General features: G+C 37.7%; 1 protein-coding gene across 2 annotated transcripts; it reads right to left on the minus strand.

Annotated features, from left to right (window-relative positions):
- Nucleotides 1-8,929: 8,929 nt before the first annotated feature.
- LOC113503866 lies at nt 8,930-20,337 on the minus strand. Of its 2 annotated transcripts, XM_026885993.1 has the most exons (8): nt 20,030-20,326; nt 19,703-19,867; nt 19,277-19,510; nt 18,985-19,048; nt 18,557-18,661; nt 17,878-18,005; nt 17,424-17,516; nt 8,930-9,147 (listed from the first exon to the last, which is right to left on the minus strand). In XM_026885993.1, the coding sequence occupies exons 1-8, from the start codon at nt 20,149-20,151 to the stop codon at nt 9,075-9,077; spliced, it is 984 nt and encodes a 327-aa protein (XP_026741794.1). In that variant the 5' UTR covers nt 20,152-20,326; the 3' UTR covers nt 8,930-9,074. The 2 variants fall into 2 exon arrangements, with proteins under 2 accessions (XP_026741794.1, XP_026741795.1); XM_026885994.1 differs by lacking the exon at nt 19,703-19,867 and having other exon boundaries at nt 20,030-20,337.
- Between the last annotated feature and the right edge of the window lie 420 nt (nt 20,338-20,757).

Raw genomic sequence — 20,757 nt, forward strand, 5'->3', positions numbered from 1 at the left:
ATGCAAATTACTCTCCTCACAAGCACACATCCAACAATTAGTGCCAACCACAGTACAGTTCCTTAGCCGAGCAGATAATTTTACATACTCGTAGTTCAAGTAAAACCTTTCCAAATTGAATTACTGTAATATCTCTATGATAATAAACTATGTTGAACACGATATCAAACGCCATTGTTTTAGTTCAAGGTCGAAAAACATATTAAATGTTTGCTAAAACACGGCGGCGCGTCAAAATGGACGCTTTGTATTATTTATTACATAAAGTAAGTATTTACTAAGTACACGTGGCGGAGTTATTGCTGTTTTGATACTTATTCGGTTAATTACTGTATTATGTAATTTGTTTTTTTGTGTTTTTAGATATCCCCTTTTTTTAACAAATATTCATGAAATTGTTTTGATGTTTTCAAGGATAATTGTGTCTTTTCTTTTGTGTTAAACTACTAACTAACTATTCTATGTTAAACTGGCCAAGAGCTAGTCGGACTCGCCCATAAAGAGTTCCAAAGCATTCATGTAAAGATTGTACGCATACATCACACATAGAATACGTTTTCATTTCCATAAACACATTTAGCACAAATCATTACAAATTTTAATTCACCACTGAAGGCCACCGATCAATACTATATATTCCGAATCCCTATAAGTTAATTCCACAAAACAAATGGCACCCTGTACGCATATAACTGTATATGGACTGTTAATTAAAGGAACTCAGTTCAATTCTGAGCCAAATTACGAATGAAAATGGCCACAATATGGGCTACACGTTAAATAATAGCGGCTATTCATTACTGGCGAGACCAGAAACTAGCCTGGAACACGAATCTCCTGGTTGAGGGGACACGGGAGCTTATCTGGTGCGGAGGCGAACTTACCCTGGTTCAATACTATAGTATTTCGTTCACATCATGATGTAATGTGCTTTTACAATAAGAACCAAGTCGTGTTGTCTAAAAATCTATTATATTGTGTTGAGGCTTCTGTTGTACACTGACCAGTAACAGTAATTAGTCCTACAAGAAGTGTATAATGAAAAATCTATCGGAAAAACTAACATCTTTATTCTATTTAAAATCTCCCTATAACTACTTGGAAAGTAGCAGGAATGGTGACCGAATACAAATGTTTCGGTAAAAAAAAATTATTTTTCATTCAGGGAGAAGTTCCACATATAAATGTATAACGGTTGCTCGACGCGTCGATTCACTTTTCACAGACGTATGTTTCCACTAAAAGCGATCAACCTTTTCATTCCCATTACTCTAACAGCATTCGAACATATCTACAGCTCTCTATTCTCGACATACAATGCTGCTTTAATTCTACCACGCAATTTCACTAACGATCAAAACAGGCAATGAACAACCATCCAGAGAAATTATTTCTAACAGAAAATGATACAGGAGCGATGTAAATTATGGTGTAATTTGACAAATGGGCTCGAATACATTGTAATGGTTAACAATTTATTAAATTTTGAGACCCTGGGCTTTGGGCGGATTTATTGAATGTTTCCCAAGGTGGCCCGGATCTAATGACTTCCTATTACCATCACTGGCTGCGGTTCACCGATACCGGCCGCCATTTTAGTTCCAAAGTTGTTTCTCTAATTGTGATAATTTAGGTATTTTAGTCCTTAATGAGTATTATTCCTTGTCACGAGAAACGGTCTTTTGAACATACATAATGAGGAAATGCCATTGTTGGCAATTCTAATGTTTGAGTAAATGTCGCTAAATTTTCTTTAGTTCATCATCATCATCATCTCAGCCTATCGCCGTCCACTGCTGAACGTAGGCCTCCCCCAAAGAGCGCCAACCATCCATTTCTTTAGTTGACATTTAAAAACCAATAGGTGGTGGTAGAGAATAGTACTACATGCAATATACACACGCATCAATACAAAATGTTCTATTGCTTTGTAAATATAGCATGGATTATGTTACAAACAAAAGACGCGCTCCGTGTGAATATTTCATTAACCATGGAAAGCCCATAAAATAACATAATTATGCATATTGTTACGTGTCAAAATTAAAAAGCAGTCCTCGGTGATACCTGCAGGGTAACGTATTACAAAAATGACACGCATTATAAGTTACGTTGAAAAGCAATTTACCCGGCTAACTTATTTAGTAGGAGGGACTGACATCATTGCGAGAGGGCCAGAGGGCCGGCCTCTCATATACCTATTCATGAATGAAATTCCAGGCTTAATAACGCCCTTCAAAATTGTTGGCCAGCTTTTAATTACACTGGACTTAGTTAGGAGTTCCTGAATATGTAGGTACTTAACTAATTTTGGAATTTATTTTCGGTTTTCAACCGAAAATAAGTTTTAGAGGTTTTAGAGGTCTATATTTAATTTAGAAGAGAGAGAAACTACTTAATTTGCTCTTTTCACTCTTGGACTGTATAAAGAACCTAAGATCAATATAACACCTAATGTAAGACTTACTACGGTGGGAAAATGAAAAAAAAAATACCAGCTGCAATTAGGAGTTGCAAAGACATTACAACTAAGAGTCTATAAGGAGTCCCAGTACATGAGTGCAAACTGCAAAGGACATATATTTAAGCCCTTTAACAAAATAAAATGTCTATGAAGTCATAATAGCGTTAAAATACAAACTAGTGAAAGAATGATCTGAATAGGCTTCCTTCTTTAGCCAAAGAACCGGGACTTTGTAAAGATAAAGCTCGGAAGCTTAACTCAGAAAAGATAAAGAGACCCCATCAAATTCATAGGTACTTTCTCCCTAAGATTACCATGAAAATTTTCAATAAAAAGGTCAATAAACAGCAAACGTCCATCACATCAAAAGGGCCAAACAAAGATTGGGTGAAAAGAAAAAAATCGTCTTCCATAAATAGAATTGATCCCCATGGAGACGGCGCGCGGGCGCGGCGGCGGCGCCCGTAGCTACCAGTAAAAGGACGGCCATTTTCTCATCCTTTATCAATCGCAAAACGTTTTCTCCCTTTTATTTTAACGAGAAACGCTTGAAGAGTTTCACAAAGCGACGCTCGATAAATATTTATTTATAGAAATACAAATAAGCGAGCATTTTTTAATATACAAACGAGTATATTGGGACGGGTTGTATTCGGTTGAGCCGCTCGTAACGTTTTTATAAATATTTTATTTGTTGACAGTTCACCTTAAACAGAGCTTTGTTTGATAGGTAACGTTTAGAAATGTTTTTACGTGAAGATAAAAGAAAATAAAAGTGTTACTGTAGAATGTAGAGCATTATTTAAGACCCCAGTTGTTACAGATACTAATTTAGTTGGCCAAAAAAGTTGTATCCTATTAAATGCGTTGAATAAAAAAAGGATTTTAATCTCGATCAATTGCTTATCGCAAAGTCCGCGTATATTAATGTAACCGGACCTGTGCCCGTTCACACACAAACACGAGTCCTTTGTGAGAAAGTCCAAAACGAAAAATATGAGCTCAGAAACCCAAAGCACTTAGTTCACAAACAGTTCGACATAATGCCACTTTCAAGTAATCGTTTAGCACAAAAACATTCCACAAATATTACCCGAGCCCTAAGTGCGGTACTTATTTAAAAAATACAGCCAATTGCACGCCAAAATGTGCCGACATTATTACAAAAATCATAAAAGCACTTTACACAAAGAAAAGTACATGAAATACGTTTCAAATTGTGACGTCGCCCTTAAGATGGCGCGTTATTATAAACACGAAAACACTGGGATTGTTGCCTCGCAGCGGTACAAAGAAACTGTTGATGTTTGAATACGTGCTCTTTCAAGTTCCCGCAGTACTCCAAGGATAAACGACTATTTATTATGGAACGGCGTCATCAAAGATGGGTCAGCTTCAAAACAAATTGATCCATCTAAGCGCGGACGAACGGCAGGATTCTAACAAACTGGATAGGTAGTAAATTAAATTCGATGATGATTAATAAGAAATTATTTTTATTTTATTTACGTATCTTTGAAGATTACTTTTGCATAGTTACTAGTGTTTCTTATTGGAACTGCAAAACTTCCTCAACTACAATTAAAACTATTCACGACCCTAATTGAATCATCAATAATTAGATTTAAAGCTTTTAATTCAAACCTAGTCGCTCACTATCCCTATCCACCATGACGCAATCCAAGCGTAGTTTCATTCTGTTATTTGAAATTTTATTTATTTCTGTTCAGTGCGTCGACATCCCTTGTTATTTATAACTTTCGCTCCATATCCTGTACAACCCTTGTTTCTGATTATCTTCAAACGCAATGTTTTCCTTTACATTTTATTTACCGCTACTTATGTACTGAGTGAGTGCCCATCTATACATAGAATTACATGGTTGAGTGGAAGCAAAACAGACCTTTTAAATTTGTTACTAACGGGATTTCCGCTCTAATATTCAAACATCTCTTTGAACATCTTACATAGCATCCTTTTGTGATACATGTTTTTGGTCTACCTTAAAGGTAGCTTGAGCTTCGTTTAGAGAACCTATATTGTCTCTTATATTACCGTCTTGACTTGTTCGTAATTCCTAAAACTAACCTTAAATAACAATCATAATCTACAAACTCAGTAGCATTCCGCATTCATTTTTTTGCAGTATTTTCCGATGTCAACTTTGCAGAATTATTGAACTCTCAGATACAATAAATTGTGAATACACCTGATCGATTCATTTGTGAAGAGACTGCAACCCGCGCCGGCTGGCTAGAGCATACTCTCACAAATTTCCATATAAATAGACAGCCTCGCTATAAGTTCGGGGATATAAAACCTTTCTGCCGTAAATCTGGTGATCGACATCCGCGGCATCCACGACATCCACGTCTATTCATTCGTATTCGTCGAAGGCATCGCTTTTATACATGAGGACATATTGAAAACAGGATTCCATCAGATTTCCTCAGCTAGATGTAATGTGCCTCCGTTCTCGAACATTTCGTAAATATCCCGATGAACGGCAATTTTCATCCGACATTGACAAATGTGTGGGGTAACCACAATGCTCATGTCTCGTCCTTTATATTAACTGTGTATTTCTTTTGGGTAAATGTTTTTTTTCTTCTTACATTTTTTGCTGCGTTTTTGCCTTCAATTTGTGTTTAGTGTTTTATATGGAAATAACTGAACGTTTCACATAATATCTCCAGCCGGGAATTCTTTTCCCACATATTAATATTTGCACATCTTACAAACAAATGCCGTCTTAGACGGGAGTAAAGTAGTATTTCTGTAGTAGCTGTCAAAACTGATAGTCTTACCTCGCCCTAGAGGCAGTTCCTCATAACTCAAAGGCTAACATATGCCAGTCCATCCATCCCCGGCATCGGGTGTCGTGTGCGCACCGTAGTCAGGTGTATGGGATGACGTCACGTGCGGTCCACCATCAACTCAGGACGTGACGTCATACGCGCCGATTTGAAGGGCGCCGGCGTATTCCGGGTTTATGTATTCTGCATAACATCCACGAGATACGGATTTAGGGTTTTTAGGGTCGAAAGTTATGGTATATTTAAATTTTAAGCTTTAGGTCTAAAGTCCCTTCTACTGTCACACTAAAAAGTTTATAAGACGAAGAAACTCTGCGTATTTTAATAAAGAGAATGATTGATATTGAATCTATTCCATCCAATAAACGGTCTGGAAACTGGGTGCCAATGCAGATTGCTCTACAACACGGGCTATTAAAATAACCCTATTTAGAAGAGAGCTAACCTGTCCCAGTGCCGCCATTTTTCCCATAAACCCCCGTTACTCCGTGGTGTCCGTTATGTATAGGTCTCATAAGTCGGACCGGGAGCTGCAGGGACCTGTAGTCAAGGAGACCGTGGCATAAAAAAACTATGGATATACATTAACTTTTATTATGACTTGAAATGTGTGGTAAGATAAAACTTAAATTTGGAAAAACTAGGCCAAAAATATGGGATATTGTAGTTAATTTAAGTAAATGTAAACTTAAATATAGACATTTGAAACATCAGTGCCTTTTCAATGTTCGTCATAAAATATTATCCCCTAATTTCGAAGAAAGTCTGAAAATCTTTAAAATCAGTTTCGTAATCATGTCGTACAGAGGCGTGACTGCCTCTCAAACAATATGTCTCAAAGTTCTGACGCTCTAAGTAGCAGGTGCAGGATGTTGCCTAGCTCTCTGCCTACAATCCATAATTGAGGCGGCAAGCGATCAGTATCGCGGCCGGCTTACTGTTGCGTATCACGATTTGAGACGGTTCCCGTTGCTACACGAGAAAATTATACTTAAGCCTTTCAACACCACCTGCCGGCCTTAAACAGTTCATATTTGGTACTTATATATCTAAACATATACAAGAAAGTAATACAAACACGTCTTCGATACAAACAGGACAGGGATGAACTGACAATAAAACGAAAATAATTTCTTCTGCTGAGGTATTAAACATGTTACTTAGTATAAAAAACTGAAGACTGTATTTAAAAATCTCTACTAAAGCAAGCACCTTCAAGCCGGCGCTGCATAGCGTTCATTTGTTCCGAAATACGTCCAACACTTAATTAAACCTGTATTAAATCACATCTCTTCTCTTGATACATGTCGTGGTACATTGCAAACAGGCAGCAACACCGACCCGCTAACGTTTTCCTAAAACTCCGCAGCAATTATCTACCGGCAATTATCTGTAGACCATGCCACCGAGCGTACGGTGCCTACCCCGGTACCAAACGATCTTAACTGATACCAACATAGTTATAATCAGTCGGGAAACGACTGCAAATTATTAATGAAAATTTATTAAAAGTATATAAAATGTAGCTTATCTAAGGATATATCTGGAGATCAGACATGATGCAACTATCGCAACAAGGGAATAATTAGTTGAAGACATCACTTTACATAGACCACTGTGCTAACTGTAAATGATGTTTTGGAGATCTCAAAAAGTTCAAGCTTTAGAAATGCAGCGCTCAACATACGTTCTATTCTCATATTCTTTCTTATGTATAAATTACGTGTCACGTTGTTTGTCTGTCATAGACTCCTAAATTACTTAACCGATCAAATTTTCAAAATTGCGAACCATGTCTTTTTTCATCAACTTAAAAGATAGGAAGCACACTTCGCCAGATCAGCTGGTACTGTATAAAAAGCATAGCCTTACTAATTAAGCATGAAATCTCTACCATAACCTTGTTTCTAACTATCTATTCGTAAAGCTACGTGCGTTTTGAGAGTATTTGGCCGGCTCGCATCCCTTTGGTGAACTATCGCTGGGCAGAGGCGCGTTCATGCGTGCATGCTACCACCGGCCACGTTAGTAACAGTCTGCTAGGCTTGCCTTAATGCTGTGAACCGCTCCACGGATTTTGAAAATACGTACTGTATTTAAAGCGAAACTGTAACTTTAATGAAAAATAGTTTTTATATGCTCAATTGAACCCGAGTATTCAAGAGAAAGTTAAAAAAGGATAAATATGCTTCTATTTAAATACATACAGCATAATTAATCATTGGAATAAGTACAGACACATATCTAAACCTAGTTTACCTTTATTTTAAAATATGTATAATGTACCATACAAAGTCTCATTTTCTAAACTCGCTAAAACTACTACTCGCAAACTATTACATTTGATAGAGAGATGCGCTCTCCAACAACGACGAAATTATTCAAAACGAAAACTATTCGAGAGATATAAGTTCGACTACTGTAGTTTTAGAGTAGGAGCAATTTAGGTACCTATAATATTTCTGCGTTATCAAGCATAACCTACCCGCATTCAAAGCAAGCTAGTCAGAGATACAATCAATTTGTTGTAGCGGCCTATGCCTCACGGCGCTGTCCAAACGGCGGCGGCAGATAAGATGCTATCACTCAGGCAGTCAGGCCTACACGCCACACGGAAGCCGCGTTTGTTAGCTCAGATAAAACTAACATCAAAACAAATTATTATAACTCGAGGCGTTCTACAAGATACACATCATATTATTATGTTGAGTTATTTTTACCGCCTTTAAGGATTACTGTGACAGTGTAAGCTGAAAACGTAACGAATTCTTAAATTGCTTACCGTTTATTGTTTCTGCGATTCCCCTAGTTTGTTTATATTTGTTAGTACTAGGGTTATTTATTTAATACTAGTATAATACAAATAAGTATTAAAATAAACATGCGTCTATAAAACTAACAGATTTATCTTTTAAATAAGCTGACCTTTTTTAGCCTCAAAACCCATCGCGTATGTAACATAAACTGGACTGGTTTTTTGGAGCTTAACAGATACTCAAACTAACCCTGGCTATTGTTACACGTCCATTGTAGCAAAAGCACAGGTTGCCTAACATTTCCTAATTATAATAAATTATACAAACCTCATGACGTATTCGTTGAACCAGGAACCCCTTTTCAGTAACGACCCCCTTGAGGCCCGCAGCCTTACATAACAGGTCACCAGCTACATCTCTGGCCAGCCCCGCAAACCAACAAGCGTGAATTACCCTAAAACATTGTCCGTCTGTCTGTCACAATGATGGATGGTGTGTCCGAACACTGCGAACATCGGACACTGCACATGTGATCAATAACCCTCGCTCTGCTCACCCCTTTGTTGACAGTCGTTAAGTTATAAGGGTTTAAACTAAAAGCTGGATAGAGTAATCTTTGTTAAGTGGTTTGTTCGGATTCAGGGTTAAACATGATCGATTTCGGATAACCTTATCCATTTTAATATTTCCTAACAAGCGTACAACTTTTAAATGGCGTTTAATTTTATTATTATTATTTTTAGGGTAATATGCAGCACATTTCTGTCCAGTAGCATCCAGTACCTTCCTATCTCTTAATTACAATTACAATAAACTGGCTGAGGCACCAAAAATTCGGGAGGCTGGAAGAAAGCACCTACAAAACAAGCAGGTTGACAAATAAAACACGTATGCACTACCACTACCTTTCTCAATTTATTGCCAAAAGTATACATTACCTAAGCAATTTAGCTGTTTGCTTACCAAGCTTCAGCTGATATATAACTAAGTACCTACATAATACCTCGAGACGCAGCAGAAAACATGTCGGAACCAACATTATTTTCGTTTGACAACCTCTCCTGGCGGCGTGTCCACTTTTTCCGAAGTTATCTCGTATTGGGTATCCAATCTGTGAACAAAATACAATGTTGAAGTATTTGTAACATGAGATCTAAGGAAAATGGATGTACATTGATGTAAGTTGAAGCCGATCACAAAACGATCTGAACCCTGTTTTTATTTAGGTGTAATGGTGAGACAACTGTTCTGAAAACATCAAGTGTCTGCACAATAATCTAATGAGTAAATACCAATGACTAATTTAAACAAGAATTCTGAAACGTTTACTGAAAGAAGAGATAGCAAATTGCAAAAAAAAAATGTTGGGGAATGATTGAAACGAAATTCTAGGTACTAACTAAAACTTGTACGAAAATTTGTATCTGATTATAAATCTGAAGGTATTAGAAACCCATAAAGAAGACTGCCATTTTAAAGCGAGACAACTATATATGAGAGTAGCAGTGTCTCACTTCCACAACAGCTAGTCTTTTTCCACAGTAGGCGCGCAGTTCTCAACAAAATCTGAATAAAATCTTAGGTATATGTCACTTGTCTTCCCCAGGCCCGGACCACACAGCCAATGAACTCGACACTCGAAACCTTGAGCACGTTTTAAATTGCAAAGTGTACATTAGATTTTCATAGACTACAGTGTACAAGTCACCGTGACATCTGCAGTTGCCATGAAACCTGGACAATTTTAAAAGGTAAAGAAAAGAGCGTGTTGCTTAAGAATATGTCGCACCGTTTCTTCTCCAACGCAAATGCACTTAAGAAGCGGTAAACGGTGTGTCCATGAAGGGAGTACCGTGGTGCTGTGTATTGTCCTACGTTCAAAAAGTACTTATTACGACTTAATTGAATAAATGTTTTTTTTTAAATAAATTATGTTCAATCATACGGGTATCGTATATTTTAAATAAAAAAAACAAGATGATAGTTAATGCCTTCATCACCAAAAACTGAATGAGGGACAAAAATCTCGTGCTTTAAGTATCACAAAATATACTATGCAACTAAAATATATATTCCCAGCCCGCGCTTCCCATGGCCCCACGCCGCCATTCGGTATCATGGGGAGCTCTCCATCACCAGAGTTAACGACCGCTAAATTCGAAGGTGATTCGTAGATGCCGCCGGCAAGGAATCCGTATGCATAATACTGCCATCTGCATATCTATCGTACATGAGAATACTTCAACTATACCCAAATAACTTATTCATGAACACCATGTATAAATAAATGGGAAATTCACACGAATCGACAGCTTTATTATAGAGTACACTACGCATTAGATGTTTGTAGTTTTACAAATGGATACAGATACCTAGTGTATAAATTTCCGTATGCAATAGGTGTATTTGAATTATTTTGCGAGATGTTTGCTACATAAATTGGCATCGGCAATTTGATGAGGGTTTTAGTAGTAAAATGAGTACCTAAGCAATTCAAACTGCTACATCAGACCATTAGGAAATTGTTTGCAGGAAGAAATATCCCTAGTAGAGCACAAAAACACATATTTAGGGAGTCAAGAATTTAAACAATACCAAGTTTCGTATTTGACAGTCGCACTACTCAGCCAACACTTTTAAGGAAAACTTAGCAGTTACTTAGTACAACATGTCAACGGCGGGTACTTATTTCATGAACACTATTTTTCTCACATATTTTCCCGAACAAAACAACATTTTCTATTTCCACATTTACACAGTTGTTTACACACTCGCTTTCTGTGTGTTATCGTTGTGGAGTAGTGACATGACATGCGAAAATATCGAGGTTTGCGATTCAGTAAACACCATATCTTTTTGCTAAAATTGTTTAAATGTGTGTACACTACATAATCATAGAAAAATGAAAAGCAATATCCGTTTTCGTTAGAATTAATTAAGATATAAGTTCATTAAGAATACTCATCATTTCCCGCACCCGCAGAATGCATTTTTCATCTATTTTTTATGGGGCCTCCATAGCTTATCCATCAATTCAGTATATCGACGCTAGACATACGAGCCAGCTACTTCTATTTAGGTAACGGGTCGGCTTGTGTTAGTTCTATCGTATCTTAAACGAAATCATTCAGTCACAGAATCCGAGCCATGAATTTGAACGAATTTATCGTATCGTCACCGTTTGTGTTCGGATAGCATGGAATGAAACTATTAAATATTGTAACTTTTTTCGACTGGACTTGTACTCCACACTTGTGGCCACATTCAATCAATCAATCTTCGTCAGCTTATAATCCTCAATCCCCTTCCACAATTCATAAGCTACCAAGAAAACTTCAAAAGCCCTTTAAAACACTTTGATTTAAATAATTTTATTTAGAGGACAAACATTTCTTTGTCCTGAAATAACAGATTTAGCTTGTATAACATAACCAGTATAAGTACTACTTAGCTGATTATATACGGTATATATCCTTGCTGGGCAACACTAATGACCAAATAACATAATTATAATTAATGAACGAGACATGATCCGAGTGTGATGGCCGCCCGCCGCGGCTCGCGATAGCATTAGTGGGATCAACAACAGAATTAACTGACCGGGTCAATAAAAAATACATTACCTGCGTAATGAGGTTATATTGATGTTGGATGTTATATTAAGATAATTGCTCAAGAAATAAAAACAGAAATGGTAAAAATGTATGCTTTAGGTAGCAACTAAGTTTTCATCGTCTAGAAGTAAGCTATGACCCTATTTAAAACTTTATGCGCTGTGTTTTTCTAAACTTATTATTACTAAATATAGAATTTACTTTCCTTTCATCTTAGATGTGTTTACTACCGCATATTAGATACAACGAATACATTAGAAAACGCATTCCATATATTATACTACACAAAAGTTCAGAGTTCGATACCCTGTCCGTCCAGGGCACAGTCAGCAATCTGAGCGCATCAGCCATTCAGTAGGCACGGCGACCGAACAATCAACATTCATAGAATCAAGTTCCAAACGTTACAACATTAAAAAACATTCAAATATACATATTTTTATAGTATAATTCGCGTGTGATTATACAGGTCGCGGCGGGAATCAAACCCGGACCCGCGAGGTGCGAGGCCGATCACCTATGGCATTGACTTCTTAAGGTTTCTGGAAAGATTTTAATATGGATGATGTATGAAAATGTATTAGAGGGAAATATGACGGCTGACGTCATCCACATGCACATTTATGACCGGTTATTACTGGACAGGGGCGAACAAGAATCACTGCGTAAGATAAGATGAAGACCTCTCGATACATAGGACCAAGCCCTGTGTGTCACGCGTCTCTAACACGGGACAATCAACAAACACCCGAATTTCCTTCAAAATTTAGTTATACCCAATAACCTTTTGTGTAGTACCCTCTCAGACTTCCTGCCCACTACCCAGTTTAACTCAATCTAATAGAAAAGGACGATGCGAACGTGATTCCAAAAGGGTCTTCAGAGAAAAAATATACGCAACACTTTGAACATTTTTCAAGAGAGTCCAACAATTTTTGTAATAATTGCACAAGCACAAACATTGACCCAAAACAAATAACCATTTATATATTTGTATGCGGAAATCGAATCCGAGACCTTTAACGCAAAAGGCAGCGATCAGACCCTGCATAGGGCTGTTTATTACATTACTTATATTTATTCTAAACATTTTCCCGCCTAAATTGAGTCCGTTCATGGAAATTGGTGTTTGGCGAAGAATTCCAAATGGGTTTTACAAAATGATAAGTGTATATTATACTATTTGTTTATAACTGGACAAGGAAATACGACAAAAACATGGCTGAACCTCTTTCCGAAAATTTTTGATTATTAAACTTTCTGGAATTGTTGAAGAGAGAAGAGAAAATTGAAGAAGTTTTTTGATCTAAGTAGAAACATGTTAATTTACAATAAAGCTATTTTCAAAATTCGACAGTTTCAAAGTTTGAAAAGGGTGATTCTTTCCTGCTTTCACTTCACTGTTGGACAAAAGCACCATCATATCAACCCGACTGCACCCAGCATCTAGATAATCCTCTGAAAACTTCAGCATCAGAAACTAGTTTTATTTAAATATGAATAGGCACGCGAGTAGTTTCGAACAATACGGCGGAGCAAGCATTTTATTATTCATACTTTCCATAGCGCGTAACATATGGACCTCCAGGGGTTGTAAAAAATTAAGATGCAAGGAAATAGGGTAACAAATTGATGTTTTCATACAAATAAGTATGCATGCGAGGCATCTCCCATGGCACTTGTATGTAAAACGTTATGGGAAACACGCTGTTTGGCTTCACAGAACAGTTTTTAACACTTGATATTGAATTTGAGAGTATGCCCGGCCCTGAGGAAAAAGGAATAGGTAGAAAACTAATTAATTTATCGAAATTTTTAAGTGTCAATAATAAGCTACATGATGGCGTGAACTATATTTACATAGGAAGGTTAGCTCTGAAACATGTTTATGAAATGTCAAAAACAAATTATTCAAATTTCATTCCATACCTAGCCACCGTTGCTTAATCTCATCGCTGTAAAAGTAGTGAAGCACACTAAACACAAACGAAAGTAATCGAATTACTAGCTTTCTTTATCACAAGTTAAGTAAAAACCCCATCGAGACGAAAACAAGCCAGTAATATTGCGGCGGTTACGACAAAGAATGGTGCTTTCAACTCCACAATCAAAATCCTATTCAGCGAGTACGGGCGACCACGAAACTTGCAAGTACGAACATTCTATCAATTACATCAATGGTGCACGTGTCCCAAACAAAATAAGGCCTGCCACAAACTCACGCGATTCTCAACCTTCACGCCCGTACTTTATAAAGAGATATTAATTTATTCGAGTGCACTAGATGGTCGCTATTCGGAAATTAGGGCAGGGAGTGAATAGCCTTTATTGTAGCGTCTTCCCTTTTTGATTAAAACGCGTTTGCAAACGCGTTTGCAAACGTGTACTCGAGCGTATTGTGGGACTCTTCGGATTGTCAGACATAATTTAATAGACCTCCGGCGCGACAATGTGTTACAAAACATCCCTTTGTTACGTTCCGGCGGTAACGTCTCTATCTGCCACGTAATTCGTAAATTGAAATAAATTAGTTTAATTTTCAGTATTCGTTACATGTTTGGAACGATTTAGATGTAATGAATGATTGTCCAAAGCATTTAATACCGTGAAACAAAAGCTATTTACGATTTAAAGAAGGTTCTAAGACTGGTGGCCAGTCTGTCTAGCTTCTACTATCCCTAACGACTGCCAAATATTTATGTATACCAGCTAACAAGCTTGCCAAAAAACGGAGGAACCCATCTACGGAGGTTACCCATCTACGGACCGACCGTATCAAGGGTATCTTAACCCATGACCGATACATTTTTACAGTTGTAGCTTAGCCACCAACTCCTGCAGCATTATTTAATTCCATGACGTTATCAGCTTTAGCACGTAATAAAAAAATGTACATGAAGGTAAAATACTCGACAACGCACTCACAAATCCAGCGTGACCACATTTGGTATTGTAGCCGCAAAAATATCAACAAAAAGAAATAATTTCGCGATACAAGTTAGCAAATGAAAAACAGTCTCTGGCCGGTCATCCATCATGGCAGTAACGAACAAAAGCTTTTAGTTGTACAAAGCGGGAAAGCGACGCGTCGCGTGTCGCGCGGAGCCGCGGGTCGCGGGCCGGCGCGCGGCGCGGCAACACGACGCACGTCACGATGTATGCAATCAGCCTTATTGCACGCGCCATTTTGGGGAATATGAGGCAAGAATTTTAATGAGGATATCGCGTTACTCAAATTTGTGATTATGTTGGTAAACTAATAGGCATAAGTTACCTATGTACTTTCAGTAACCATCATTATGGTTACTGAAAGTTTCATTTTTAAAATAAACACCACCAAAAAAGGACCTATTATTGACTGTTTCATTCCTTTAAGCATAATCAAAGGTTCTTTACCTGCATTATAAAGTCAAATTGGGAATTCCTCTAAAATCAACCAACAATGCCTTTGACGCATTGAACATATGAAACGTTAATTAATTTCGAACACACACCCTCTCCTAAGAAAATCGTATTTGATGCGCGATAACTTTGTAACTTAAACATGGCCATGGTGTTTTACTTCATGCGATAATAGTTTCACTTGAATTTAATTTAGAGGAAAGAGGTATTAGTATATGGGCAATATAACGAAAATGTCGCTAAAGAAAATAATAGTTCCAAAACTATTTTAATTAGGGATCCTTGGAAATAATTTTCTTTAAAGCATCATTAAATCCTGCAAATGGTAATGTATAGGTACTTATTATTCGATTAAAAAATCTTTATTGCCGTATCATTTTCTTGTCATTTCCGTTCAGTATTTCAGGGTATAATTATAATTATGAACCAAACTGATAATTTGTGTAATTATTTTAAATGAATCGCTATAGCTACGTCGCGACCCTTAGGTACGGCTTCAGTTAACATCAAAGCTGTATCTATTGTCTACTTGTAATCAAATTACGATTACAGAGCCCCAAACGACCGCGTAATTAATTACAACCAAATTGTAATACCCGAAATACCCAAGTCTATAGGCTTGCGAATAATTAAATGTGGTGGATCGGGTAGTACGGAATTCAAGACGGTCGGTAGATTACTTTGATGAGCAAGGCCCGAGCTAAATGGACGACATCCGAGCATCCCATCAAAACATTATTTATAATTGATGTGGTGCAAATAAAGCTCCCTCGGAGAAACAATTTCCGTCAACATTAAATCAATCGTTTGCTGGTTCAAGTTAACCTTTAAGTCAAACGAATAGGTCCTAAGTCTGACCAGTATATAAATGAACGGCAATAAGCAATAAACGGCATCGGCAGAGAGCGCAGTACATACGGACAAAGATTTAAAGGTATAGAAATAATGTGCGGTGAGGAGCGAGCGTTGACCTCCGCGCACCTGGGCCACTCGCCCTTACACAGGGCTGCCACTGATGAATCTCATTTTCAAAATAAAACAACCTCAAGTGCCTGAAAATTAAGTTTTCATCAAACATGAAAAAGTCTCACATACCATACTTATGGACTGGTCTTAACGCGGTTCAGAAATTAGGTACCACAAAGAGCATTCATGTAAATCTGTTTAAAGAAACTTTTTAAGTGTGGCAAAGCACTTCCACAAAACGATACTTAAAGTAGGTAATACATTCTACTTTAATTTATTATCTAGGCTTACCCAGGTTGATAATGTTTTGTCACTAAATTCATAATCAAAGGATGGAAGCCCACGAGATGGGTTCGAGCATCAACGAAACAAATTAAAATTAAAAAAAGCATTTTGCCAACCCTAAGCGGAGTTCACAAGTGTCCACGTTATCAACAAACCTTGTTCATAATATAACGCATTGATTATCAACTAGTTTCACTCCCCTCCGAAGATTAATTCAAAGCGGTTCATGTCATTCAAATTGGATCGCTTTGTGCCAAGACAAAGGATCTTGACTTGAGCGTAGTTCAACGACTCGATTCAACTTAGTTATACAGTGTGCTTCATGTTAAAACATGTTTTATTTGCTCTCTTGTAAGAGCGAGTACATACTTTTAGAAGATAGGTAATAGATAAGATAGATTTTTAACTGCATGTAAGCAGATACTGTTTTGACTTGGTTTTAACCCCTAGGTTAGTATTTTATCTCTAACAAATATGTCTCTATTAATAAAGGTAACTACCGCCAATGTGTTCGAAAACAAAGCACTTATCTGGCAACCCCCTAATAACGATAAATCCCTGGTCAACATAAAGAACCGGTAGCTCACACTTGTCTTGTCCTAGCCCCATACAACGTTACCCTCATTCCGAATAATACTCACTCTGTGAACGCACACCTATTGACAACAAGCCTATTGTTATTTTGCACGTGGCAACCCAACTTCTTTTTCCCATGGCAACCCCTTTATTTTCACCGACTATAAAAGCCATTAAAAGTATTTGAAACGGAATGATTATATGCTAAGTATTATGGTTGCTATTGTAATAGTTTCTGTTTTGTGATTTAATTGTTATATTATTATGTGGGATTTACAGTAATAGGTACTTGGACTTCCCCTATGCAAATAACTACACATTGCCGTAGCAAACTACATCAGAAATTTTATTATATCAACTCAATACTCTTGAAAGCTGTGCATATAACGCGTTATTTGCATAAAATACATCTGTAAATAAATCTATAAACTTGATTTAGAAACACAGACCTATAATCTTTACTCGTTTCACCAACCTAGATCAAGAGGTAGAATTGCTGGAATACTGTATACTTAATACTGTTCTTTAAGAATAAAGTCCATACCTCAGGTTTCTCAAGCGACAGTCCGATATGATACTCATCCGTGATCGGGAGTCTCCCATCTCCAGAGGCGGGAGCGTGCCCTTCGATCTGCCGCTGTATACACAAAGGAAACATTGCATATTGATGTAATGTATTATCAGGTTAGTTTGCTAAGTGTGAAAAACGCGTAAGAAGCGCCTTTAAACTAGAATTCATCGGAACGAACGTGGTGTATCTAGCTCTTTAATAATTTTCTGGGATTTTGTGTGCCCGTTTTAAGTTTTGGCAAAAATCGTATAGCCTCCCAGAATACACAGTAGCTTAAATTGAATTGAAAACCATTTAAGTCGATAATAGATGGCAGCTAGTTTATGTGTGGTGTCACTATAACAGTAGCCTTATGCCAGAGGTCGACGACGAATTTATACTCCGTCACCAGGTTCTACATCAACCATACTATAAGAAGTATCCCCACCCGGCCTTGATGAAGCTCTTGCTCTTCTCGGTGAGGCGCCTCTTGGGGCGCACGACGGTGGAGTCGCCGGCGCCGTGCAGCGACCCGTCCACCGGCGACGTGGTCTTCAGCGCGCTGTACGACGAGTTCTGCCACACGAACAAACCTTTACTTTAGTCTTCATAAATAATTGAAATGGTAGTTAGATAGATGTTCCATCCCAATGTTGACAAAGAAGCATAGCGTAGCAAGACAAAGAAGCTTACGAGTTTCGGAAGGAACGTACAAATAAGTGTCTACGCCTGCTCTCTCCCCGGTAGTGACCGATTGCCGTTGCATTGGACAAAGAGTAAGTGGACAGACAGTGCTTCTGTGTTCGCGTGTATGATAATAACTACTTCACAGCTGGCTACGGCGCTTTGCGATACTAGCCACCGATCATTACAAAATGTAATACTAATAACCTCTTACGAAATCCTTGATGTGTGATTTTGAGAAACAGGGCTCAAATTTGTAGCCAAGATTTGATACCGAAATATCGTGGCTTCACCAGAAAACAATAAGACCAATAATTGTCTACGAACTTCAAGATCACCAACGTAGTCATGAAATATAATCTATAGTTGTCATTTAAATTGTCGTTCTTTAACAAAATATTTATAAGTGAACTGCCCGAAAGCGACAGTTGGACTGGGCGTACCTTCCCGGACGTCCCGGTGGTGCTGTAGTCCGTCACCTTCTGCAGCACTTCACTCTCCGTGTTCAGGTTCTCCTCTGACGTCGGTTGACTCTCGGTGCTCGATTCCTGCATAAAACCCAACACCTTATCATCTCTATATGATCCACGGTAAGCCTCCATGATCTGTTCACGGCTCAAATAAACTTCATAAAAGTTTTTAGTTTGCTCTAAAAAACAATGTTATATCTGTGTATTCGATAAAATGATTGTCTGGTATACATTTAATTTGTTTAATTTTGTTATTTAACCAGTTGAAACAGAAGTGCAACTGCACTTATTTTGTAGTAAGAAATCAATATTGCCTAAGGTCCTTGAATCATTTTCCCTTATAATTTCATCTTGTTTATACACAAGATTTAAATAATGATAAAAGTACATGTGCTACTTACGTCGTAATCAATTTTTTCTACTTCTTTCTTTCGTGTGTCTGGCACGTTTACTTTGCCAGGGAACCTACAATGGAAAGTTAGGGTTATCCATTATGTTCTTCAAAATAAACCTAGATACCTAGTGGGTACCTAGAAATCAAGATCTATATAAGTAATAGTATTAAGTCCACGAAAACATGCCAGATGACCAAAAAACAGCTTTCCGAATTCATACGCAAATGCTTTAGATATGTCAAAGGCCAGATGACTGTCCAAACATGCTGAGAAAGAGAAAGCTACATAGAAGCTTTACCAGTATTCTTGTGGAATATCTTCTACAACTGGCATGTCTAGTGACGAAGAGCTGGGCCACTTCTGCAAGCTCTCTTCCTGCATTTCCTCCACCACGGCCAGGTCCTGCCGACCCCACGTGTCCTTCGGAGACGGGTCAGGCAGCTCGTCGGGGATCCAGGACTCTGTCCTTCTGGGAATGTAACAGGCAGGACTTGCGGTCGGATCTTCTCCGGGGTCGTGGCGGTAGAAATTCCTACGTAATTTTAATTTGATCGTTTATTGATACTGCTTAAACTACGGTTGGTAAATGTACTTTTTAAGAGACTATATTTTGAGTAGATACCATTACCACGTACTTATAAAAACTATTAATTCAATATGTAATGAAAAAAATGTTCATATAAATATAATTCAAAGTAGGATATGGCTGATTCTTTATGATTACCAATCAATCAACTTGAGCCAGGCCTCGGCGGCACAGTGCACAGTGAAAACAGCGGTCTGCTTCTCCATGTAGTCCTGGTAGCCAATCTTAAGCGCCATTTCCAAAATCTCCTCTCTGATGTCAAACACTACTAAGTCATTTTCCTCCTTCTGCAGTATCTCAGCCCTAGACAGAAAAAAAAACTAATTTTGTTCCAAACATTTGTTAGGTTTTACACTCTTGTCAGAGGTTCTCAGCTGCACCGAAGCTCTTAACAACCTGACACTGTTCTATGCTAAATCAAACATCCAATAAAATGACTAAACTATATTAATCTGAAAACTGTACCATGTACGCTCAGGAACATCCTTTGGCAAAGCAACCAAGGTCCTTTGATCATCAGAAACCTGAAGCTTCCGACCTCGACGAGAAATCTTGTATTTACTTGCTGACGGTGTTACGGTGGTCATGATTGCTATTTGTAAACGACAAGCAGAACAATTTTTGCTAAAATGAAATAGGTACTTTATAAAAAATAGGTAAAATATGCTATCGAAATCATGGACGTCCACGCATGTCAAACAAAATTTGTGATTTGACGATGTGACAGAGGAAATTGTTTTTTCTTTTTTAACAGACTTTTTAGGTCTCTTGAATTAAAAACTTATTGGTTTAATATTTAGGTTGGCTGCAATGATTGCCGCAACATTTTTTACAGCAACGTTGGGGAAAAATGTTTTTCCATAAGACCATACCTCTGTTCAGCTTCTTAGATTATATTTACCTTCTTTCATAGACGGTCTCCACTTAACGATCATTCATTATCATCATTACCGGCAGTTTGACCTTTTGACTTGGGTGAAGACCGTTTGTTTATGCACGGATGGAAACGATATTATTATGACCATGGAAACGCTTCTAGGTTTCCATTTGCTCTTTCTATTGATATACTTTGGAAATCCCATGCTTTAATCAAAATTATACATTATATTTTATCCTTAGTACCGGTAAATAAATAAAGGACTTATTTATTTACCGGTACTTCTACTAGTCATCTGTGAAGCCAAAGTACTGAA

The sequence above is a fragment of the Trichoplusia ni genome, chromosome 20 (genome assembly GCF_003590095.1).
Source record: "Trichoplusia ni isolate ovarian cell line Hi5 chromosome 20, tn1, whole genome shotgun sequence".
NCBI classification, from domain to species: Eukaryota; Metazoa; Arthropoda; class Insecta; order Lepidoptera; family Noctuidae; genus Trichoplusia; species Trichoplusia ni.

Coding starts and splice junctions, on each gene's coding strand:
- LOC113503866 (XM_026885993.1), bottom strand. CDS start 20,151: ATGACCACCGTAACACCGTCAGCAAGTAAATACAAGATTTCTCGTCGA. Junction 19,049..19,276: donor GATATTCCACAAGAATACTG/GTAAAGCTTCTA, acceptor TTTCCATTGTAG/GTTCCCTGGCAAAGTAAACG. Junction 18,006..18,556: donor CCACCGGGACGTCCGGGAAG/GTACGCCCAGTC, acceptor TTCGTGTGGCAG/AACTCGTCGTACAGCGCGCT.